This window comes from Falco peregrinus, chromosome 8, assembly GCF_023634155.1.
Source record: "Falco peregrinus isolate bFalPer1 chromosome 8, bFalPer1.pri, whole genome shotgun sequence".
NCBI lineage: Eukaryota > Metazoa > Chordata > Aves > Falconiformes > Falconidae > Falco > Falco peregrinus.
In genome coordinates, this window is record NC_073728.1 from 4,742,137 (window position 1) to 4,764,222 (window position 22,086).

At 36.5% G+C, this 22,086-nt stretch overlaps 1 protein-coding gene across 2 annotated transcripts in view; it reads right to left on the reverse strand.

Annotated features, from left to right (window-relative positions):
• The window catches only part of GLS (glutaminase), a 66,585-nt gene that overhangs the window by 19,592 nt on the left and 24,907 nt on the right, over nucleotides 1-22,086 (reverse strand). Inside the window, exons 8-15 of one of the 2 annotated variants that reach the window (XM_055812285.1) lie at nucleotides 15,096-15,128; nucleotides 14,775-14,833; nucleotides 14,106-14,172; nucleotides 13,512-13,562; nucleotides 10,905-11,081; nucleotides 9,637-9,768; nucleotides 7,785-7,877; nucleotides 3,650-6,949 (exon numbers count right to left, since the gene is read on the reverse strand). In XM_055812285.1, the coding sequence (XP_055668260.1) occupies nucleotides 6,803-6,949; nucleotides 7,785-7,877; nucleotides 9,637-9,768; nucleotides 10,905-11,081; nucleotides 13,512-13,562; nucleotides 14,106-14,172; nucleotides 14,775-14,833; nucleotides 15,096-15,128 (759 nt within the window). In that variant the 3' untranslated portion in view covers nucleotides 3,650-6,802. Of the gene's footprint in view, nucleotides 1-3,649; nucleotides 6,950-7,784; nucleotides 7,878-9,636; nucleotides 9,769-10,904; nucleotides 11,082-13,511; nucleotides 13,563-14,105; nucleotides 14,173-14,774; nucleotides 14,834-15,095; nucleotides 15,129-22,086 lie in introns of those variants that run through there. The other variant, XM_055812284.1, reaches the window with a different exon arrangement.

Sequence of the window (22,086 nt, forward strand, 5' to 3'; positions counted from 1 at the left end):
AAAAGCTGGACTAGTGAATGACATCAACAGGAAACAAGCAACATTATCTCTTCCTATCACCCCACTTGTGTTCTCCGTTCATTGTTTGATAAGAGCTCTGATCACAAGAGGTCCCAACAGTAACATGCTGTCCCTCAGCAAGTAATATACTTCCACGTTTGCATTTAGCCTTTTACGCTTGAATAGAAAAATCAAGTGAATATGGCATTTTAAAGTCCTTAAATCACTTTATTTTCAGTGATATAATAATAAAAAAAAAATTTAGGATCCAGTAGGAAAATACAGCAGGAGGTGAAAACGTTTGTCATTGCTGACCAAAAGCCGTTTTTTACCTCTGCCACTTCTAGGACTCCCTAAAGGCCAACAGGTTGCCACAGGACAGTAAGCTCATCATGCACAGTGAAAAGAGAAGAGTCCCCATCACAAGCTAAAGAAAGGGAAATTTCAGCTGGAGGTTAGGAAAAAAAAATAGTATATTTGATAAAAGCGGTAAAGCACAGGGACAGGTTACCCAGTAAGATTACTGAAACCCCATCCTTGGAGGTTTTCAACACCTGACCGGCCAAGTCCCTGAGCAACGTGATCTAACCGATGTTAGATCCTGCTCCGAGCAGGAGGCTGGACCGACTGATCTCCACAGATCCTTTCCAAGCTATACGACCTTATGGTTCCAATTCTTGGGTTGCTTACAGGCACTAGAACCTCCTGCACTTCATACAAAAGGGTTACGATGATCATCACCAGCCAAGTAAAACTGACCTGATTTAAGAAGGGATATAGTAAGGTAAGTTCCCATGTTACAGGCTGCACAAGATCTGTAGTAACACGTGCAAACTTCAAATTCTGTACACCAGCTGTTCGGCAGCTCAAGGGAAAAGCCTACTTAATGATAGCACTTAGCTATTAAAGAACTTTACAAAGAAAATAAGGTATTTGTTGACTGCATTACCAAAACAATTATTTCAAATTTTCAGAATATTCAGCAATATAAAAGTAAGAATCAAACTCATGCAATTTCACTGAAAAATCATGATGCCAACCAGATTAACAGAAGCACGAATAGAGAGGACCAAAACCAAAAGAAGTCAGACTGCATTCCAAGTCTGACCAAGTAACTGTGAAATTCACATACGCTGATCTCTAGCAGCGGTACTACCAACTGCCCGTAACTTACAAAATAACAGTGCTACCTAACTGGTAGCTGTAACTGATCAGCTAAAGGGGTCAGAGGACATCTGGAAAGAAAATATGCAGAGGACAGCTTTTGCCTTCTACAAGCCAGGAGAGCATGCAGAGGGCCCCACAGAAGGCACCAGCTACGTGCCAGCTAGGTCAAGAGCAGAGCAGAGCAGCAGCTAAACCAGGAAGCATTGCCTTAACAAGAGATGTGGTCCCCCACGTGCCTGCTGCATAAATGAAATACATGGAAGTAAGGGCTGGCTGGAACATTTTTGACAGTAGAAAAGCATTCTAGAATTATTTTCTTTTCCCCTTGTCCTTCCTCCAACCCTGTTTCCTCATCAGCCTTAGTGCCGAGGTGTCAAAACGTCTATTATTCTCCCAACGTGTAAACATGCCTGTCTCTTCCTTCTTAAAAATCTCCATGGTCCAGTTAACAGCCTCACTCTAGGTCACGCATCCACGTCAGCTTCATTACCTAAATTAAGTTCTGTTTAAACTACTTAAACTGGTGCAAAAACCCCAAGAAAACAAACCAAACAAAAAAACCCAGCAAACTTCCCACCGGCACACTTTTGCCAGCCTGAAGTCTATTGTAAGGCTGCATTTAGTTAAACTGCAGCTTCAGATTAACACTACACAAGGCCTGCTATTGCACGTGCATTTTCAGAAGTAACTGAACTCTGTGCAGAGCTCTGCCACTCAAGTCTTGCAAACACTTCTAAATGTGAAGCGTTCAAGCGGTATCAAAAGTCTGCATAAAGCAGTATTAGACGCCGGTAATAACATCAAATTCTACTTGCATGAAAACCAAAAGGGAAGAGGGCATTTCTATTTTGCACGCAGTATTCTCTAGAAGGAGCAAATGGTAAATCAGAAATTGCTTGATTTAAATTAGGTAGTTTAATAATTTAGACTGCAACAAACTATTCCACATAGCAGGATGTAAATTCCTGAAAGAACACAGGACGGTGCATGACCCATCCTTTAAATGCACATCATTATACACACTACTTAGTCATGAGTTTGCTAGACCGGACAAGAAGCGTGGAACAGAAGATACTAGCAAGATCAAAAAAAAAAGGTAAAGTTTAGTTATTTTTCTGCCTGCTTTAAAGACTCTTGCCATGCCTGCAACTACTATAACCTTTCTGTGACATTCAAATTCCTCAAAGAGACTCCGCACTGAAGATAATGTATTAGGTGTATCTAGGCATCCCAGGAAGAACTGCACTGAAAAGTCTGTTCTTTCACTACAGTAACTGCTTCTGAACTCCCACCAGAAAACTAGAGAAATATTTAAACAATACACAAAAATAAAACAGTAAAAGCCTACAAACAATGTTTAGGATACCAAAACATTACACGCCAATTATGAAGCTCATAATTAACTACTTTGCTTACAGCTAATTATTGTGCATCAATGACATGTATGTATCAAGACCACAAGAAATAAGAACAATGAAAAAACAACATACTCTATAGTCCCCCTCCCGCCCCACCCTCTTCTGACTCCGTTGCCTTTTTATTCATCTGCCCACCCACTGGTCTTTTGACAAAATTGCACAATGAAAAACAAAATGTAAGAGCCAAAATAATTCCATAGTAGATCACCGGTGGTTCCCTCTTTGTATCTACTACTCTTCCACCCTTCCTTGTCTTTACGACTTTCAGAGAATACACTCTTTTGATACGTGATATTTTATGTACAAGGAACATAAAGCCAATTTTAGAAACACAGTACAAGTAACTGCAGTTTATAAATCAATCTACAGAAAAGTTAAATTAATAATTACGGCCATCCTCAGTACAGGCAGATCTCCAGTGACAAAATCTTGCCTCGGAATCCCCACATTATAAATACATCTACTATTCAGTCTCTGAAATAAATTTTCACAGAAAGACACGTAAGCCTGTGACAAAGGGCAAGTGCTTTGCCAGGAACCCAGATTCAACAAACCATTGTTCAGATCCTACTACTGCTACTACACAAGGATGTGGGGTTTGGACCACCATCCTTGCTATACGTAATTACAAGCTGTATTTTTCACTTCATAGAGCTCAGGATCTACAGTCGCCACCCTGGCGCTGGTACCATTAACCATGTATTTTCCAAGTGACTGAATTAGTATCTTTAAAACCACACAAATACGCAGGGACATTAATACCCTACTGCACCGTGACATTTTTATTAGAAAAGTCACAGTGAGAAAGTTTTGCTACTTTGATATTTGCTTTCAACTTTCCAAGATAACAGTACAAAGAGAAAAATAATTAGATTATTGTACAAAATGTTTAAGAAATCTTGGGAAGATTTTCAATGACTGGTTTAACAAAATCTGCTTATTCCACCTACTTTTCCAGAACTTTTTCTCTCTTTTAGAACGGAGTGCTCGCTATCTCACTTCAGTCTCAAAAATGTATTTGAACAAATCTGTTCTCCATTGAGGGAAAAAAAATACAATAAAAATCAGCTTAAAATAAATTTATTAAACAATACAAAAATAAGCATGCTGGAAATTGGATACATAAATAACATACAATGCAAATGAAAAATGGAAAACGAGACAGGTAACTTAACAACTGAGCCAAAAGGTACAACACAAATGCTAAAATAAAATTTTAAAAAGCATTTACATTTCTAATGAAATGTTAATGATGCTGACAAAGAAAAACAAACAAACAGCTAAAATGCTTGAATATCAAGAATTGCTATTTACTGTAGCACAGGTGAACACTAAAACCGTTGCAGACTTCAGACATTCAATGACTAGCCTCTATCGCCACATTCTTCCAGACCCGCTCACCCAAGGGGACGCAGGCGTCCTGGCAGCCCCTGCCATGGTCCCCGCTAGCCGCGTACCCTGCCAGCAGTAAAAGCCACCTGCAGACACGGCCGGCCAGACCAAGGAACTGTGAAGTGCAGGCAAGTTACCAACTGGTCCAAAGGAGTCTCCTCCTGACCCCTCCTAACTAGAGGCTGGCTTAAATTCTGAGACGGGCTTCTAAAGCATATATTACAGAACTGTAATCTCTCTCTCGTAAAGCTTTTGTAAGCTGTAACCTAAATAGTCTTATTATGCGTATTAAAGACCTAGTAGTTTCCTTACTTTTATATTTCCCATGCACGATTTGCCTCTACCACAAGTTTTGTATGTAACTGCCAAACATAAATATGGTTAAAGGTTTTATTTTCAAGTTGAAACCCAGATGGAACAATTTTCCATCCTCAACCACATTTTTAGAATTACATTCAAATAGTACTAAACCTCAGAAAACGATATGTGGGATTAGATCAAGCAAATCTTGCATCATACATTTTCCTTTTTTAATTAAATCAGTAATTTCACCTGCAACATGTCATCACTGTAAATACTTTTCATTAGCAGCACAGACACATTATGGTCCCTCTTGCAACTGAGGGTCCCTCAGGTAAAGACATGTAACCCTGCAGGGTCTGAACACCTGTTATGTCTCTGTAACTACTAGTTTACTGTAAAATCCTCAAACAGGTGAAACTTTTGTAATTCAAGACTTTGCCTTTACTTTATTTTCAAGATAAGCACTGACAAATCTAACCTTATCATCCACGATAAGATTATAAACCAGCTATTATTCAGCAATTTATGACTGACGTTTATTACTGACATCTGCACCACAGATTTACCTCTTCATCCCAGCAGGACTTCAAATTCACTGAAAATTGATGTTCTGTATTCTTTTGCTTAAACATTTTAATCTAGGCTTCAAAGACAGGAAACCCATCCTTTGACAATACACTGCTAGACAATGGAGATTATTCAGGGTTTAGTCAGAGCTTACTTCAAATGCTTATGCAAGACTATCCATACCTAAACACGAGTAATTAAGAACAGCTTGCTTTCACAGAGAGCATCAGCTTTGCTTTATGCATCTTCCTGAATTCATAAACATCCAGATGGGTCAAAAAACAGGGGCAGGAAAAACCTAACTCCTCCCTTATGCGGAACTCACATATGAATGCTCTTTGGAGTTTTAGATAAACTAAAAAGGGAGGAGGATTGGGGGAGGGGGGGGCAGGGAGAAGGGTTGGAGGTGTTATTAAGGAATTATCTGTCACTGGCTCTTAAAAATCCTCAGCGAGCTAACACCACTCATCACTACCTGGACAAGTCCTCTGCAGTTTTATAAACCAGGACTCTGCGTAATGTGTACTGGGGGTGGGATGTCTCAAACTATCTACAAACTTATAAAGGGTTAAAACTTCTACAGAATAATTGTCTGAGATTTTTAGCATCATTAATAATCTAATAGCTACAAGGTCAAGAATTTAGCAAGCCTGTGCCCTCTGTCCAGCACCGCCTACTGAGCCTATTCGAAGCTTATATACAACCATTGCAAACTACACCCTACTCAAGAGATTCAAAATTATCAGATTATGCAGATGAACTGGTGCGGCTGCCTGTAGAAGAACGCAAGTCCTGTTTCTCAGCAAGCTGACAGCAGTGCAAACTCACTATCATTTTTAAAAGTAACAATTAATAATCACTTTTTAAACATTTGCTCACGTGTAAGTAAATGGAACCTCTGACCTCATATATGAACACGCACATGCATTTGGGGTTGAAAAATAAGTTAATTGTAAACAGCTTTAATAATATCTAACTATCTGCTTGACTCTGAAAATACGTCCTGCTCACTACTCTGTTGGTTACTACTCTAAAACCAAGATTGCTTACATTCCTCTCGAGGGTGGAGCACAGCATTATTAGTAAGGCAGACTTCTGAGTCATAACTACCAGCTGGCAGTACAAGCCGCTAGCAAGACACTCAAAATAGTTTGGTAAGAAATCTTTCTGCTGCATTAGTTAACCTGCAAACAAGGCAGGTTTTTCTTCCCCCTTCTCCCAGTCCTCCCCAGTCATTTTTGCTTTTTTTATTTAAATGTTAGTATTAATTACTAAAGGTCTGATAAAAAAAAAAAAAAAAAAAAAAAAAAGAACAAACCACCAAACTTTGCCAGCCTGGCAGATCCAAAGGATCCATTTCTGTTCAAAGCAATTTGAAAGCTCATATTAAAAAAAAAAACCAACAACAAACAAACAACAACAACAACAAAAAACCAAGGATATGGTAATGATTCAGAACCTATCTCCACTTAATATACAATTATTTAGAGATTCATGAATTTGCTGTATTTTGTTGATGCTATTTTACTTTATATTTTAATTAAAATTCTTTTATCTTTACCTGCTGACCCTGATCAGAAGACACGTAAGTTCTTGCTTAGCTCTAAAGTTAATTTACTTAAAATTCTCAGATATGAACAAAAGTTAACAGATATACACAAAAGTGGTATATCTTTGAAAACATTCAGATTTACCTTTTTCTAATATGTTTTAAGTAACTACAAAAGCCAGTTAACAGGTTTGGGTTTTGTTGTTTGCATGTGCTTCCCCCCGCCCCCCCCGCCCCCAGCCCCGGCCCGTGAATTTTGACAGTCTTTTTGGTATAGCATACAGAATTTACACAAAATGTATATATAAATGAAACACCAGGTAAACAATATTCAAATAAAAGTTAAATCTAGAGATGCTTGAGGATCTTTAAAATGAAGAATTTAATGAAACTAGAACCCATTCATTTAGTTTTGCTCTCCCCGACCTTCCATTCTATACACTACGGTTCTGGAGATGTCCTCGTTTGATTCAGGTGACACTTTTTTCCATACTGTTTCTTTTAAAGCAAGTTCTTGCTGGAGATTCTCATAGTCCATTGGTCCAAAGGAATGCTAGTTGTTCAAGCAACATACATTATTTATTAGTGTATTTGAAGGAAAAAAAAATTAAAAAAATCCATACTTGCAGTCAATGCTAACAGACTCAAGTTTTTCACCTCTTCACACAAACTGTTATTTTCTCTTTTCCAGTTATCAAAAAATTCAAATTCCAAATCAGGTATTTGTTAGATGTATACATGCAAATAGAAGCACTTTAAAGATCATTCTACTGTATCTTTTCCTATTGAAAACTTCATGCCTTAGTTAAAACATTAGTGGTAATAAAAGCAAAGAGGTTTTCCTGATCTCAAGCACCCTCACACTTTTATCTTTCGTACATGATGTAGGTGGAGTGGATTCAGCTCATTCCCAGACCGCTTCCTTAGTAACAGGCACTTGCCTACAGCACTAGAACGCCTAAATTCACTGCCTGTGCAACTCTCAGCAAGTCATGTGGTCTCAGAGATATCACTGTGAGAAAATGCTAAACATACATCCCATGCACTGCAGCACAGAACAGACAGGCTAAGCCCACCAGCTGGTCAAATCTTTATTAAAGGCAACCAGTACAGTAAAACTCTTTGTAACTTTTCCAGATACCATATACTTAGTCTAGCAAGGGAGATGAACTGCATGAAATGGAGGTACAAATCGAATCCGAAATTCTGCTGTACAAAGCCCTGTGATAGTGTGGTCCACCCAGGTAAGTGTCCACTAATAATGTAAACTAGGTAATCTGAAAGCTTTGATGCAATACATGTCATTGAGCAGTTTTGCATTTAGAGAACTTTCTGTATTTCTTCTGACGTCTACAAGCGATACTCACTAAACACACGTATTAACTTACCCGCTGATCACCACCTTCTCTGCGAGGATCAAGCTTTTTTGCAAAGTGTCTCAAATTATCGTAGTTATGGAAATTGCACAGAGAAACCAGATCCTGCAAATATTTAGAGAACACACATTATTATTTGTATATGATAGTCAAATGCACATGAGATTGTGATAATACTACCACTTATGTTTTACATCATAACCTACCAACACCTGAACTAGTAGTAAGAGAAGCTTATTAAATAAATCAATACCAATGACTGTAAGGCCCTTTGAACATAATACAGTGGTATGATTAAGCTCTAATAACACCTTTAAACTCCTTTTTAAAGTAGTACAAAACCAGATATTTTGCTAATTACTACTTGTTTAATGTATTTCTACTCCAGCTGTATGAAATGCTTCAGGGACAGGAAGAATAATCTGGGCTAGTCTAGCACATAAAACTTCAATCAAAAGGATGAAAAAAGAAAATGTGTGACAATAGAGTTTAATTCAGTTTGACTGGAAGGTCATAACTACAGAACTTCACTATGCTGTTGCATTTTTAAAAGTGAATGTTGCATTCACGTTACTTGTACGCCATGATCATCTATCAGTTTTTAGGTCTAATTATAATACAGAATAAATGCAGTAAATCCTTCACCTACCTACTGTTCTATGATTTCACATTTAAATTATCAAGACCATTTCGCATGGAACATTAATATTTAAACCTGGATTGGTAACTTCTTAGTACTCTTAATTTGCAGCTGTACAGGTGTTAGATAAATAGAAGTATAAAAAAAGTTTTAACTGCTGCTCATCCACACAAACTAAACCCTTGCGTACTGTAAATCCCATGCTGTTGTCAATAAGCTAAGTGAAGACTAGTTATACAAGTGTTCACCCTACGAACTGAAGTCCACCCAAACTAGTATCACTGCAGCTTAACTGTCATCACTAGTTTTACAAAAAGAAGGGGGGGGAGGGAAGAAGGGAGAAGAAAAAAAAAGTGTCTAGTTATGCCTGTAACTTCCAAAGCATTACCAATAATCTTATGTTTCCTGTGAGGCTCTAGATATCCTACTATTCCCTTTTTTTGGAGACTTTTCCCTCCCTCTGCACTTATTATTACTTAATCAGTATTGCAAGGTAGTTTTAGAGAAAAAATAAAAAAGGCAGGTAGTATTTTTTCCATTCTCCTCTCCTAGAAAAAACTCTTTATTAATCATTACAAAGTACTCTCCAAAATCTCTCCTGCTTCTAATGCTGCTATCAACAGACTGCCCACAGCCCTTTCAAAAGCAAGAGACGAAGCTAGGAAAAGCTCGCCCAACAACAGGGCTTGATCTATGAAGACATATTTTATATCAGACTGTTTACAAAAATCAGTTTAAAAATATACATCAGAATAGCAATATTTCATTACAATCTTTCTCTCGTTACAATGAAACACAAGCTGCATTTCCAATGTTTTGAAAATTGTTCACCTCGTGAATGGAGAGGAAGAGAAGTCTGTAAGCAGAGCCCTTCAGCTTACAATGCAGTGGACAAGAGACCAGCTCTTCCATTACTTAGTAAAGTGCTCCTTTTCAAAGCTTTTCCACAATAAATTTCTCCACTGTTTCTGGCATCGTATTTTCTTAAATCTCATTGAATTAAAGTGTTATTTATTACTAAAATACAGATCTCTCCTTCGACTTTCACCTTTGGATCAGATGAAACTTGCTATGTACGGAAGAGTAACAAATCACTCTAGTTCACTCAGCTATACTAACTGCAGTTCCGTAAACAAAGAAAAAAAACCAACAACACACACCCCCCCAAAACAACAAAAAAAAACCCCAAGGCAAAACCAAACCACTAAAGGCAGTGCTGCTTACGTGACAAAAGTGAATTCCTTTAACGCTGTTGCCCATCTTGTCCAAAGGAGGTGACCAGCACATCAATCCCATGACATTAGGAACAACCAGAAGAATCCCACCAGCAACTCCAGACTTTGCAGGAAGACCAACCTATAGAATAATTGCAGAATTACTGTGATCTGCAAACATTCTTCGCTATTTTAACACAACGCATTAGCATTTTACTGAAGATTATTATGCAGCATTTATAAAACATAGGTCTGGAACACACTCAGAGCTGGGAAAGTAGTATTACTGATCTCTTTTTAGACAACAACCTGAAGCACAGTTTGTGGCAAACAAGAGGTACGTGATCATAGTTATTTCCTCTCCATAACACAGAGAATCAGTAACACAGTGAAAAAGGTAATTTAAATGTATTTTTAGATTTAAAAAAAAGCACCTACAACTAAACAGCAGCACACAAGTGTATGCCATAAACGGTTTGCAACAAGGTAGTAGTACAAAGCTATATACGTAACAAAAATAATCTTGACTGGAAAAGGTAAAAAATAAAAACCCAAGAAAACAAAAGAGTCTGCCCATGAAAGTATACAATCACCTCCTTATTTACAATCCAGCGAGTTACTGCTTTTTTCCAATAGGAACTAACTTGTCACACAGCCTCACAGCTCTCTAAGCAATACCTTCTAGGTCACGTGAAGCACCACAATCAATTTAATGTGTACACAACAAGGAAAAACTAAAAATGCTCAAAACAAAGTGCTGAAAGCACAAATAAGATGCAGTACATCTTGCAATAAATACAGAAACATGCTGCTGGAAAACAAAAGCATGGCAAATATATACGACAGCCACTTTCACAACACATGAGGACAATTCACGAGCCTGAGTTGGTGAAGAAAAAGCAACTGTCTGCAAAGGCTTTCTGCTATCCTTTACCTCCTGTCCAGCAGGATTGCTTCAGTTATAGTTTCCAGTTACGTCTGCATCAGGACCTGTTTGTCTCGTGAACAGCCTTTAAGGGACAGTACTTATGTTTCTACATGAAAAGGATTCCCAAATGTGAAGTGGCAGAGACCAGTAAGTGCCATAAGGTATGCTGTACTAGTAGTGCCATGAATCCTAGGTGAGACTTCCCCACACAATGTGCTCAATTACTAAACAATTTATGTAACACCCTTTCCTCTCCCCCAGAAGCAAACCAGCCAGCCCTGGAACACGGAAATCAACAGCACAGATTAATCTTCCCGGTCAGCTATAACTAATATTTGAAAACTACTTACATGGAAGGCAAACTGCCCTGAAAAGTCATACATGCCACAGGAATGCATTAAACTCAGGGTATTCCGGACTGCTTCAGGACTCAGGACTCTCTCACCAGTGATCGGGCAAAAGCCACCGTTAGCCAAAGTTGCTGCCATCACACTTGCTGATTCACATGTTACTTCTATTGAGCAAAGCTTATGAAAAAGAAGTAAGAGATTATAAGAATTAATACTTCTAGCACAGCAAGGCCAACTATAGCAGGATCATCAATATAGAAATACAGAAATTTCTATAGAAATAACATCTCATAAAATAACCTGTAGCATAACATTCGTTAGATGACGCTAGTCGCATCAATTAATATGGTCTCAATATTCCTACTTTACAAATCCCAGCGATAGTGTTTGTAAGCCCTCTTAACAGTTTGGGACACTAATTTTCATGGGTTAGTGTATCTGCTTGATACCTCCCCCCACCCCCCTTATATTCCTTTGAGAGGAAGAGGTCCGGGAAACAACCTCAGTATTTTGCATCTGCTTCAATGGCAAAGCCACAAAATGACTGTTTTGGTTTTTTAAAAAAAAAACGTCGAGTTTGTTTTGTGTGGGATAGGGTTTTTAAAGCCTTAGAAGATCCCACACATTATTAATAGTACATTTAAAGCTGCAAACTCTAGCACATGCAAGTCTTAATACCAGCACTTCCTGCTGATGCAGCCTTATTTCACTTTTCTCTTATATATACTTTACGATATATTAATGATACGACCACATGATAGTTTCTCCCAGGATCCCTGCTTCAGTACAGACTATACATACTTTGGTGACACATCAGGAAATGTGATATGATGCCATCACCTGATGCTGCCTCATTTCTGCAGAAACCAAAAGATAAGTTGGTTTCAACCTGAAGCTGAAATGCTACTCTGAAAAGTAAACAAACTAGTGCTCGTATTCTTGCTTTTGCCAAACAGTCATTACATGATACTTGATGAAGTTACCTAAGCCAAGTTTGCATGAGTAGTTACTACCTGGAATTCTTACTTTCCGGATGCCAAACTCAATACATCCTAGTCCAATCAACTGGAGTTGCAAATCAAGAGATTGTCAGAGACGCATCTAAAATGGCAACTGTGTTTTAAACATATGAAGTATTACACAATATCACCTACTTTGAAAAAAGTGTTTCTAGGTTCTCAGCTTAAGCGCCTGCATTTTGTACCTTGGTTCTCTAAAATGAGAATAACCCGTCCTCACTTTACAGAAATAATAGGAAACTAAGTTTATTCCTGTTCAGAAAGTTCCCAGTTATACAAGGGAAGAAGGAGCATTACAGAAAACCCAAAGAAAAGAAATAACTAGCCTTTTAAGTAGAATCCAAGTAGAGTGTTGGAAAGTAAGCATTGTACAGTGAGGGGGAAAAGAAAAGAAAAAAAAAAAAACAAGAGAGAATTGCCACTCATGTATGAGCTGCCCTTTTTGCAAGTATGGAGTAAAACAGGGATTTTACAAGGGGAAGAAAAATACATGCAGTCATGAAATTAGAGGTCATAATGTATGAAAATAAGGCCAAATTAAAATACATCAATAAAGTTAGTTTTGACATTTCTTAAGGTATGAATAACTTTGCACTCAGAAGCATACCAGGACTTGAGGCAGCGGGATAGGAAGCATTTAAAAAGCATGTTTAAACAGTAAATTCAAATAAATTGTCAGTTTTGTTCTGTAATAACAGGTTCAGAGTAGACTATTAGCTTATACCTAGATTCCAACTCAACAAGAGGTCAACTAAGGCTAATCACAGACACCTTACTTCATAAACAGCCATTCAATCTAAAGATCAGAGCAGGCACATCCCAATACAAAAAACTCAGATTAAATCTGCATTTAAAAAACCACTGTTTTATATTTTGCATGAGAGCAAGTCTCATGAATCAAAACCAGATTCATTTTGAGAATATTTTTTTTTAACCTATCCCAGACTGGCTGAATCAGTAACACAACCTGAACTGCCTCTTGAGAACTATACGCAGCATGTTTTAACATTAGGAAACCCTTACTGAGGAAATACCTCCACACTTGCCAAATTCTCACTTTGTGACAGTTGCAAATAACTTGCTGAAAGTGAAAAAGAAAAAAAATGGGGGAGGAGAGAATATATACGACTGGTTTCTTTTGTTTTACTCATAAGCATTGAATTAAACAAAAAGGAGGAGATACTTAATATTGTTTCCTTTATAACACTATCCTTGAGCTTACAATACAGCATGCATATACTATTTTAGTTACACACAGTTTAACATACTTCACAATACAATAAAGAATAGCAACCCAAAGAGGCAGAAGTATTATGTCAAACTCTCTGAAGTAATACATTTTAAGCTTCTAACTACTAGTGTTGTAAAGAATATTGCTACTTTGCATTAGCAATGAAGATGCTTAAGTACATCACCTAAACAAAAGCAAAACTGGATACAGCAAATATACATCATTCATTTCCAGAGTTTTAACAGAAGCCGACAAGTTTAACTGTAAGCCATTAAAGCCTTTATATCTATGAACAAATCAACTTCTACTGCTTGTAATAGTAATTCTTTACAGAGTCTCAATTTTCAAGTCAGTTACCTGAAAATAGAAGTCTAGTATAGCAACCATATCCGTGCCTTCAGGAAAGCACTGTGGAAGAAAAATAGAGTCTCTAGGTAAAGTTATTATTTTTCTTTCTACTATCACTTTTAGAGAGACATAAATTAAGCTATATTCTTGTCAGCATATTAAGCATTAGGCAGATTTTAAATTAAGTATTTGTTTTAATGGAAGAAATGGAAATCACATCAGATTTAAAAATAACAATGCAGAGACCTCAATAAGCCAGGTATGAAAATATTTTTCAGTACAGCTTTCAGCATATTTAAATCAACAAACTGCAAAACTCATCGAAGAGTTTTATGAAGTCATCCTTACAGCACATTTTATACATTTTATGACAAACAAAAAAATTATTATGGCTATGATCCTGGAAGAAGATAACGGGTGTTCTGTTAAAATGACAGGAGCATCACACTTCCTAAATGACAGTATTTTGAGTAACAGTATGAAAGTATATACAGCGTAAGAATAATTTAAGCCATGCTGTACATTAACAAAACTAAAAATCTTCAGACTATGAAAAAAACCCAGCACAGAGTCTTCAAAATACAACAAACAAGAGAGATCAACCTTTTTTTCTTTCAGGTAATAGCCGATTGCAAAGTTTCTATCTCCACTCTCTCTTTCAGACTGGAACCTTCAAATAATAATAAAAAAAAAAATTAAAAAGACAACGCTTCAAAACTTTTTTTTTTTTAAAAAGGTGAACTTCAGAGACACGTAACATAACTCAGTAAAAATGCACGTAAAAGATACACTACTTGCAAACACAAACATTCTAGTAACGGGACAGGAGTTGCCACAGAAGCTTATCCCACTACACCCAGTTGGAGTGAACTAGCTTGGACAACTGAATACACACAGTCGTGGTTACCGACACAAATGCTTTCTAAACATTTGATATGCAGCCACCGACACGCAGAATTTATTTTTTAATACGAATGCCAGGAAGGTAAGAGTTGCACGTACAGCTCTCGCTGCCATAGCACCAACAGAGCACTAAGAATAATGAACTTCACAGAGGTAACCAATGCCTCTGCGTGAGATTTAGCCACACTGATGTTAGAGACATGCACAACTGAAGTTCTTGTGAATTTTAAGCCAAAAGACACCCTCTAATATTAGGGATGAAATGACGGTTTCAACGTAAATAACTGAACTTTGCCAGAAACTCAGTATGTCAACTACTAGTTGAGGCATTTTCCACCTAACTTCATTATGTAAATAAAAACCACTTACGTAGCATTACTGAATCCAACATACTCATTACCAGCCATTTTATTCATGAATTGCATCACCTGTTAAGAGACAGAGGGGGAGGGAAAGGCATGCTAACGTTTTCAGACATTGAGAAGTTTTAACTGATGAACTTTCAATCCAGCCTTACCCTAAATCTTGTAACACAATTTTACAAATGCAATCCAAACCACTAAATGTTTAAACAGCCAAATACAGATAAAAAGAGGAAACATTCAAAATTACTAAGCTTCCACTTGTGAAATTCCTTGAGACTTTTACCACTTAATTTAGTTAAAAAAGAATGATACAACATTAACTTACGTAGTCAAATTTTTCTGCATTATTTGCTCCTTGCTGCAAGAAAAGAAAAAATAATTTACAAAAATTGTTAACATAAGAAAGAAGTTAGTTCACTTAGAAGTATTAGGATTTTAATGCATATAACTAAGGTATGAGGCTAAATTAAGAATAAGGTACTACGATCATTTCATATATTAATGAAAAAAACTAAAGTGTTAGATAAATGAATCTTTAATTATCATTTAAATTAAATAATCCTATAAGAGTCTTAGCAAACACCTGTATGTTGAAAATGAATTTAAACTGAAAAAGGTATGCTTTATTTTAAGTGCTCTCTGTTCAACTTTACATGTTTAGCATAAGTGAATGTAGTAGGTTAAAGCAAAAAATACAAAACTAACAACAATCAGGATAATTATAATGAAAACACTAACTTTGTACAGATTAGTAACACAAAGGTATTCTGATATTGCCAACAGAGCTGAGCATAGGAAAGTTCAGGCTACTGAAGTTAAAATATTTCCATAGCTAGTGCCCATGCTAAGAATTTAGATTGAAGACTTAAAATAAAGTGTTACCCCTTACTATGAAAATAATTGCATTTAACAAGAAATATCTGGTTTGATTAAAAAAATCTGATTAATGTACTACTTACTAAAAATTAAACTGTTAGAAAAACATAATTTGACATTGTAAGAGTTCATCATGGTGCTAACAATGTAAAAAAAATATCTAAATCCAACTCAACAAGGATACTAATGAAACTTAGTGTTGGTTGGCTTGGGTTTTTTGGGGGGACAAGGGGTGTTATTTTGGGGCATTCCCACCCCCACCCCCCACCCCCACCCCGCTCCTTAAGAACATTCTCAAATTTAGTAGCTACCAGTTAAAGATGTATTAATTCTTTACAGGTCTCTGATAGGTGACCTTTCACAAATTCCTATAGCAAGACACTGAAAGAAGGGTGGGAGGTAAAAAACAGCGCATGGTCTCCTGGGGGGAGATTTTAATTTTTTTTTGAAGTAGCCAAGTAGAATTTGTTTAGGAGCTTTAAAAAACAATGGCAACACATACACAAGTGGAAACAATGTATCTGGAGAAGATGTTTTTATCAATAATTTTAGTATTAAAGATAACTCCGTTTAGGTAACAAAATTCTGCTTAATGTATCTCCAACAATTCAAGACGCTACTTGCACTGTATTTAGTATGGGAACAGGGAAGGAAGTGGAAAAAACTGAAGCTTTATATCAACCAGTACTTTACTTAATGAAATGTGTAAAGCCAGTCTCATTTCCCACTCTGTATGTGGATTAGGGTGTTGCAGATAAATCTTTGAAGCCCATGCATCAGCTCATCTACAAGAGGATGTGCAGTCATACACGTACGATCACTAGCTGAAAGGAACACCACACTGTTTTGTCAATATTATGCGCCAGTGGTTACCTTATGCTTAAAGGCCAATATCCTTAAAGGCAATAATCTCTAGCTAATTTGCAATAAGATAAAAAAACCCTCATGATACATTTCATCAAAATGTTCCTGTATATTATACCAGAACACAAGTCTTAAAAATTTAACTCCAAATCTGTTCAATGAAAAATAATTAAAAGAAGAAATTACCAACTTCATTGAACTGTTGCAGTTGTCAAAATATTCCATAGATCCTAATGCTGTAAAATATGTAACAACATTTAAACCACAAAAACCTTTTCAACCTTTCAAATGCACAATGAACATCTTTTTCTGGGAAAGTGGGTCAGCATTAGTTATGGGATGCTGCATTGATAATTGTATGGTTAGACATGTATAATAAATTGAAACAAGTTCTTTGGTTAAAAAAAAGAAAGAGGGAGAAAGGGATCATGCTTGCTGCAAAAATATAAATACATAGTATTTCACCTTTTTTTTTTTTTTTTTGCCCAGTTGAAAAAAAAATTCCTAGCCCTTCAACAAAAACCTGGCTTTACTAGCAGCATACAGAATTGGTGGGCAAAAGACTCAATGCAAACTCTTTCCACATCAACTTGTTATAAAAAAGGTTTCTTTTAAAAATTCACATCTAACCTTGTACTTTGGGAGGAAAATCTGTACGCTAACTCAGATGATGCATTTTTAGTCCTTGACGTTCCACACACTTGTAAAGGTACTTTATATCAAACACAAAAGCATCGTTACTGAAATTAGACTGCTCGTATACCTAAAATTTTTTAAGTAATCATATGACCAAGACTTCAGTAGGGATTTAACATAATGAGTAACTAGAACAGAAAACTTCGCTTCCATACACATGATGACTAAAACCCCCAACATATTAGTTTCCCTCTTTCAGCAGCTGACAGAGGTATGCTGCTCCTCCTAAAAAGCTGAAGAGACACAGAGGCAACACACAATCTACAATTAAAATTCAAGTGCAAATATAAAATCCTAACATTCAGAACACTTTTCCGTAATAATTTAAACAAATACAACAGACAAGAAAACTTCCGTTCTTGCACAAGTACTACTTATTTTTAGCTTGACTGCATAAGCCTATGAGTTTGGGGGCATTGCAACAATATCTCTTAAAAAGCATTTTTATTTAAGTTCAGGTGCAATTCAACTGCCTAGAACATCAAAGGAAACATTCCATGCACTAACTCCACAAACACTTAGCACATTTACTGGAACATATGTTCATATACACACTTACTGTACACATGCTTGTGTGTATATACATATGAAAAAACACTTCTAAATGAATAAAAAATGAAGTTGAGAATGTTACGATTGAAGCAGTTTGATAGGCAGAAAATTCAAACTTGCAGAAGACAGCTCAATACAATCTTGTAAACACTTAAAACCGCAATGGGCACTATGGCTGTCAATCATAAATTTGAATTTTTTGACTGTGTCAGGTTTTAGTGATCTTCCCTTTTTTTGCTCTCCTTAAAAAAAGGTAGAAATAATAAAAAGTATTTCTACCAGAAAAATAAAAGCACCTGCATAGGCTGCATGCCTACAGGTACACAGCGAAGAAGAGACCCACGGATACTTACCAGAGCTTGCAACACAATTAGGCAATATCTATTAGAAAAGTAGCTAGTATTAGCCACTTTTCATGGATCAACATTCAGTGTTCATACAATTAGACCCCGTAAACTCTTACCATGTGTCTCTAGTTAAAGTAACTTTTCAATTTTGAATCTAAACTAAGCTAATAAAAACATGGGAATCATGAGAAGTTTATAATCTCCTAATAATGTAAGATTATTCAAAAATTCCTTTCTGGAATTTTTTTAAGCCAAGTTTATAGCCTAACACTATACTGTGGTGAAAACATAAAAAACCATAAAATCATAATGCTATGTCAGAGCGCGAGAAACTTCTTTTCTTACAATTGTGCATCTTACATTAACTTAACTATCAATGTCTTTATTTTAGTTTTCTGTACTTACACACGTTTTTAACCTTATTTGTTAATCTGGGCCTGTTCTGTGAGAACGGCTGTCTTGACAGCTTAGCATGTGTTTTCAGCTCTGAAATACTTGAGAGCACACTGTCACAGAGAGCATTTGACCCATTAAGACCAATACTATTACTATTTCAAATACACGCAAGAATTATTTTTGTATCCTTCAAGTATTAAATGCTTGCATATGTGACCACTGAATACGTGTAATTTCAAATACCACTAGTACATATTCTATGTCAAGCATCCAATACACTTGAGTTATAATAAAAAGTGCAGAATAATGTGAACATACATTCTATCCAAAATTAGTTGCTACAAGAAACTGAATAACCCAGAACAAGAGGAAACTTCAAGCAAAATAAAATACCTGGCAGAGAAGATCACAACACCAACACGTTTTAAAGCGGTATGTATGTACATTTGCACATCAGCCTATCAGAAAAGATAACTGGATTGGGTAGCACAGAGCAATTAAGCTACAGCTGTACTATTTATTGTAACTATATTGTCAAATTAACCCAACAAACCATGCATTTTCCCACCCCTCAGGTATTAGACCGTAACTGTATAGGTTTCCTAATAACTGCATCCTGACAGTAAACAGCCCCTTGGCACAGCTGGACAGGTTTTCCCACCACTCTGCCTCATTTATTTTATGACATATTTAGAAAGCTCTCCAGCATATCAGATACACACCTCTTCATGTTTTATACAAGAAAGAAAAGCTGTCATTGGATTCATTTTTTTCAGCGTCAGTAAGATCAGCACTGTCGTCTTCTTGTACACCACATTTTTGCAAGGACTATGAATATTGCTATGCCCTCCTGACGTGTCTAAATGCTTCCCACGTTAATTCATCACCGCAGACTACTTCCCTTCACCAAGCCGTCGAGTTTACTGTCACTGGCTGCATAAGATCCTGCATGTGGCTGTCAGCACTTCGAGGATTTATACAGACTGTATTTGCCCAAACCTTTGCTGTTAGACTAGGAAAGCTTTTGTCTACAGATGGAATCTTGAAGCATACCATAAAAATGACTTAAGATTAGTCCCTTGTCCTCTGGTGATTCCTTCCACAGCCATCTGCCGCCTTCTACATATTTCACTCTGGATCCTTCATCTCATTTGTACCGCTAACACGCTACCCTCCCCGGTCAATAAAGATTCATGGAAGTGGGTATTGCTGACACAACCACTGATGCTCCTGGAGCTGACATGCTTTGAGAGTTGAGTTTAAGAAAACACAACAGATCAAAGCATTGAAATCTATCCATACTACAGGCAACAAAGACTTTTTCCAGTCAATGTGATGTACAGCAATGTGAGTAGTTACAGAGCACTGAATCCGTACTAAATCTGTACGGGACCTGAATCTCCTCCTTTCCAGCACCTGCATTTCCTTGGAGACACGGAAGAATTGACCATTTTATTGAATATCACTTTTCCACAAACTCCTGTAATTGCCACTACAATTTTCTTTTGATAACAGCTATTTGAAAACTGTTGTAACTATGTAATTTACATAACTAGTAATAAAGGCAAATGGCTGTACAATTACAAAGGGAAAAGGTCCTTAGGGTTTTGCTTTGTCCTTAGGTTCCTTTTGCTAAAGCATTTTTATTGTAGATACATGCTTTAAATTGCTGGAACAGTCTGTGGAGTGTAATGCAAGTACAGTTAGAAAAAGCCATGAGTTAAGGCACTAAAATGTAAATACACCGTAGTTCCAAGCACATGGAAGTGGGAGAATCATTTAAGCTGGTAAAAGTATGATACAGTCATGCCTAGGTAAGCCAAACAAATGTAAAACTTAACATGCACATATACTTCATTATTTATTGTTACAAATGGCAAGGACTAAACAGAACACTACAGTTCAGGTCTACGCTCTGTTCCAAGGAGTGTATACCAAATTCTTAAGACAGTCAGAACTGGGTATGTGATGCTAAGAACCCTTTTTTCCCCGAAAAATGTTACCTAGTTACGTATTCTAACAAAAAAATACTGTACTCCAAGCATCATCTCTTATGATGGTAATTTGTGTCAGTGTCTAAGAGCAGTTGTGTCCAAGAACATGCATACTAACAGCTGCTAAATTCAGTACAATGTATGTGAATTTTGAAAGACTTCCTGTACCAATTTCTCAGGAAGAGATAAACTAATGAGTATCAAAGGAGGTAAAAGCATTCTTAACACTGAAATACAGCAACAATCTCTCCATAGCTATTAACATGACATCATTAGATACATCTGCCCTACATGGTGAATCCAACCATATTTAATAATCCCTTAATTTTCCTGGACTCTAGGAGCCATACACAGTCTTCAAGATATGCAAATAACACCTCAAATAAACAAAATGAATGGAGAGGAACTGAGGGCAAAGCATGGGTTAATTGAAGCCACCTTTTCCAGAAAAAAAGCAAGTCTTAAGATTAGATCAAATATAAATGTGAATTATTTTAATCACTGAATAGTTACTAGGCAATATTGTTAACTTGCAGATTGTGAAGAAGTTATTTCATGAAAAATATAACTATTAAGTAACTTTGAACCTGTGACCCTCTATGTAATTTTCTTCAGAATATGTTTAGTTTGGTTAGTTATTCAAATGACAAAGGGTATCTTAGTGGAAGCAGCACATAAAATACTCTACATTTTAATCACACCAAAAACAAATAATGGAGTGTGATAAGATATGCGTCCATTAGACGTGCAGTTACCACATGCAAAAACGACAGTGCAATGCAATACTCTTCATAAGAACATTACAGAAAAGAAAAAAACACCCAAAAAACCCCACCCAGCAAAAACAATCTCCCAACCTTCTAACAAATATCACAATTGCATGCAGTAAACAAATCTATGTTATCTGTTCAGAAGTACACCATTTATCAAGGACTATGTGCCTGCTACAAGAGGCACATGCTTGTGTTTTTGCCTTATGACCAGTAGGGCATGTTGTAGTAGGGCTAACATTTTGACATTTCAGACAAACGTGTTAAGTCAGGTTTTAAAATTCACTATTATCCAAGTGAATTTCAATGCTCAGTCAACCTTTAAAAAATATTAAATGTGAATAAATTTACCTGTCATACTTAAGGCCATTTTCTTTCACCTACAGCTATTAAAGATAAATGTCTTTAAGCAGGAGTTCTTACACCTTCTTTAAATATAAAATAACAGAAAATCATGATCTAAGTAATTTTAAAATCAACAATTTGGAAATAGGAGGTAAGAAACACACTGTAGCTAATGGACTTTAAAACATAACTAAGAAAAAGGCTGTAAACAAGAATCTTAGACCTCTGAGGTAAGAGTATTTACTTTTCTACTTCAAAACTCCAAGGGACTGACATGTTCCCCACAATTCTAAGCAGGTACCCTTAGGAAAAAAAAAATAAAAATATATATAGCTTTTTGTACCAGTGGCTACCAAAAAAAAAAAAAGCAAAGCAGAAAATACTAGTAAAGTAACTAGCAAACATTAGCATTACACGGAATTTATGCCATTTACAACTTCAAGAGATACATACAGAATTTTCTAAGGAAAAATAAA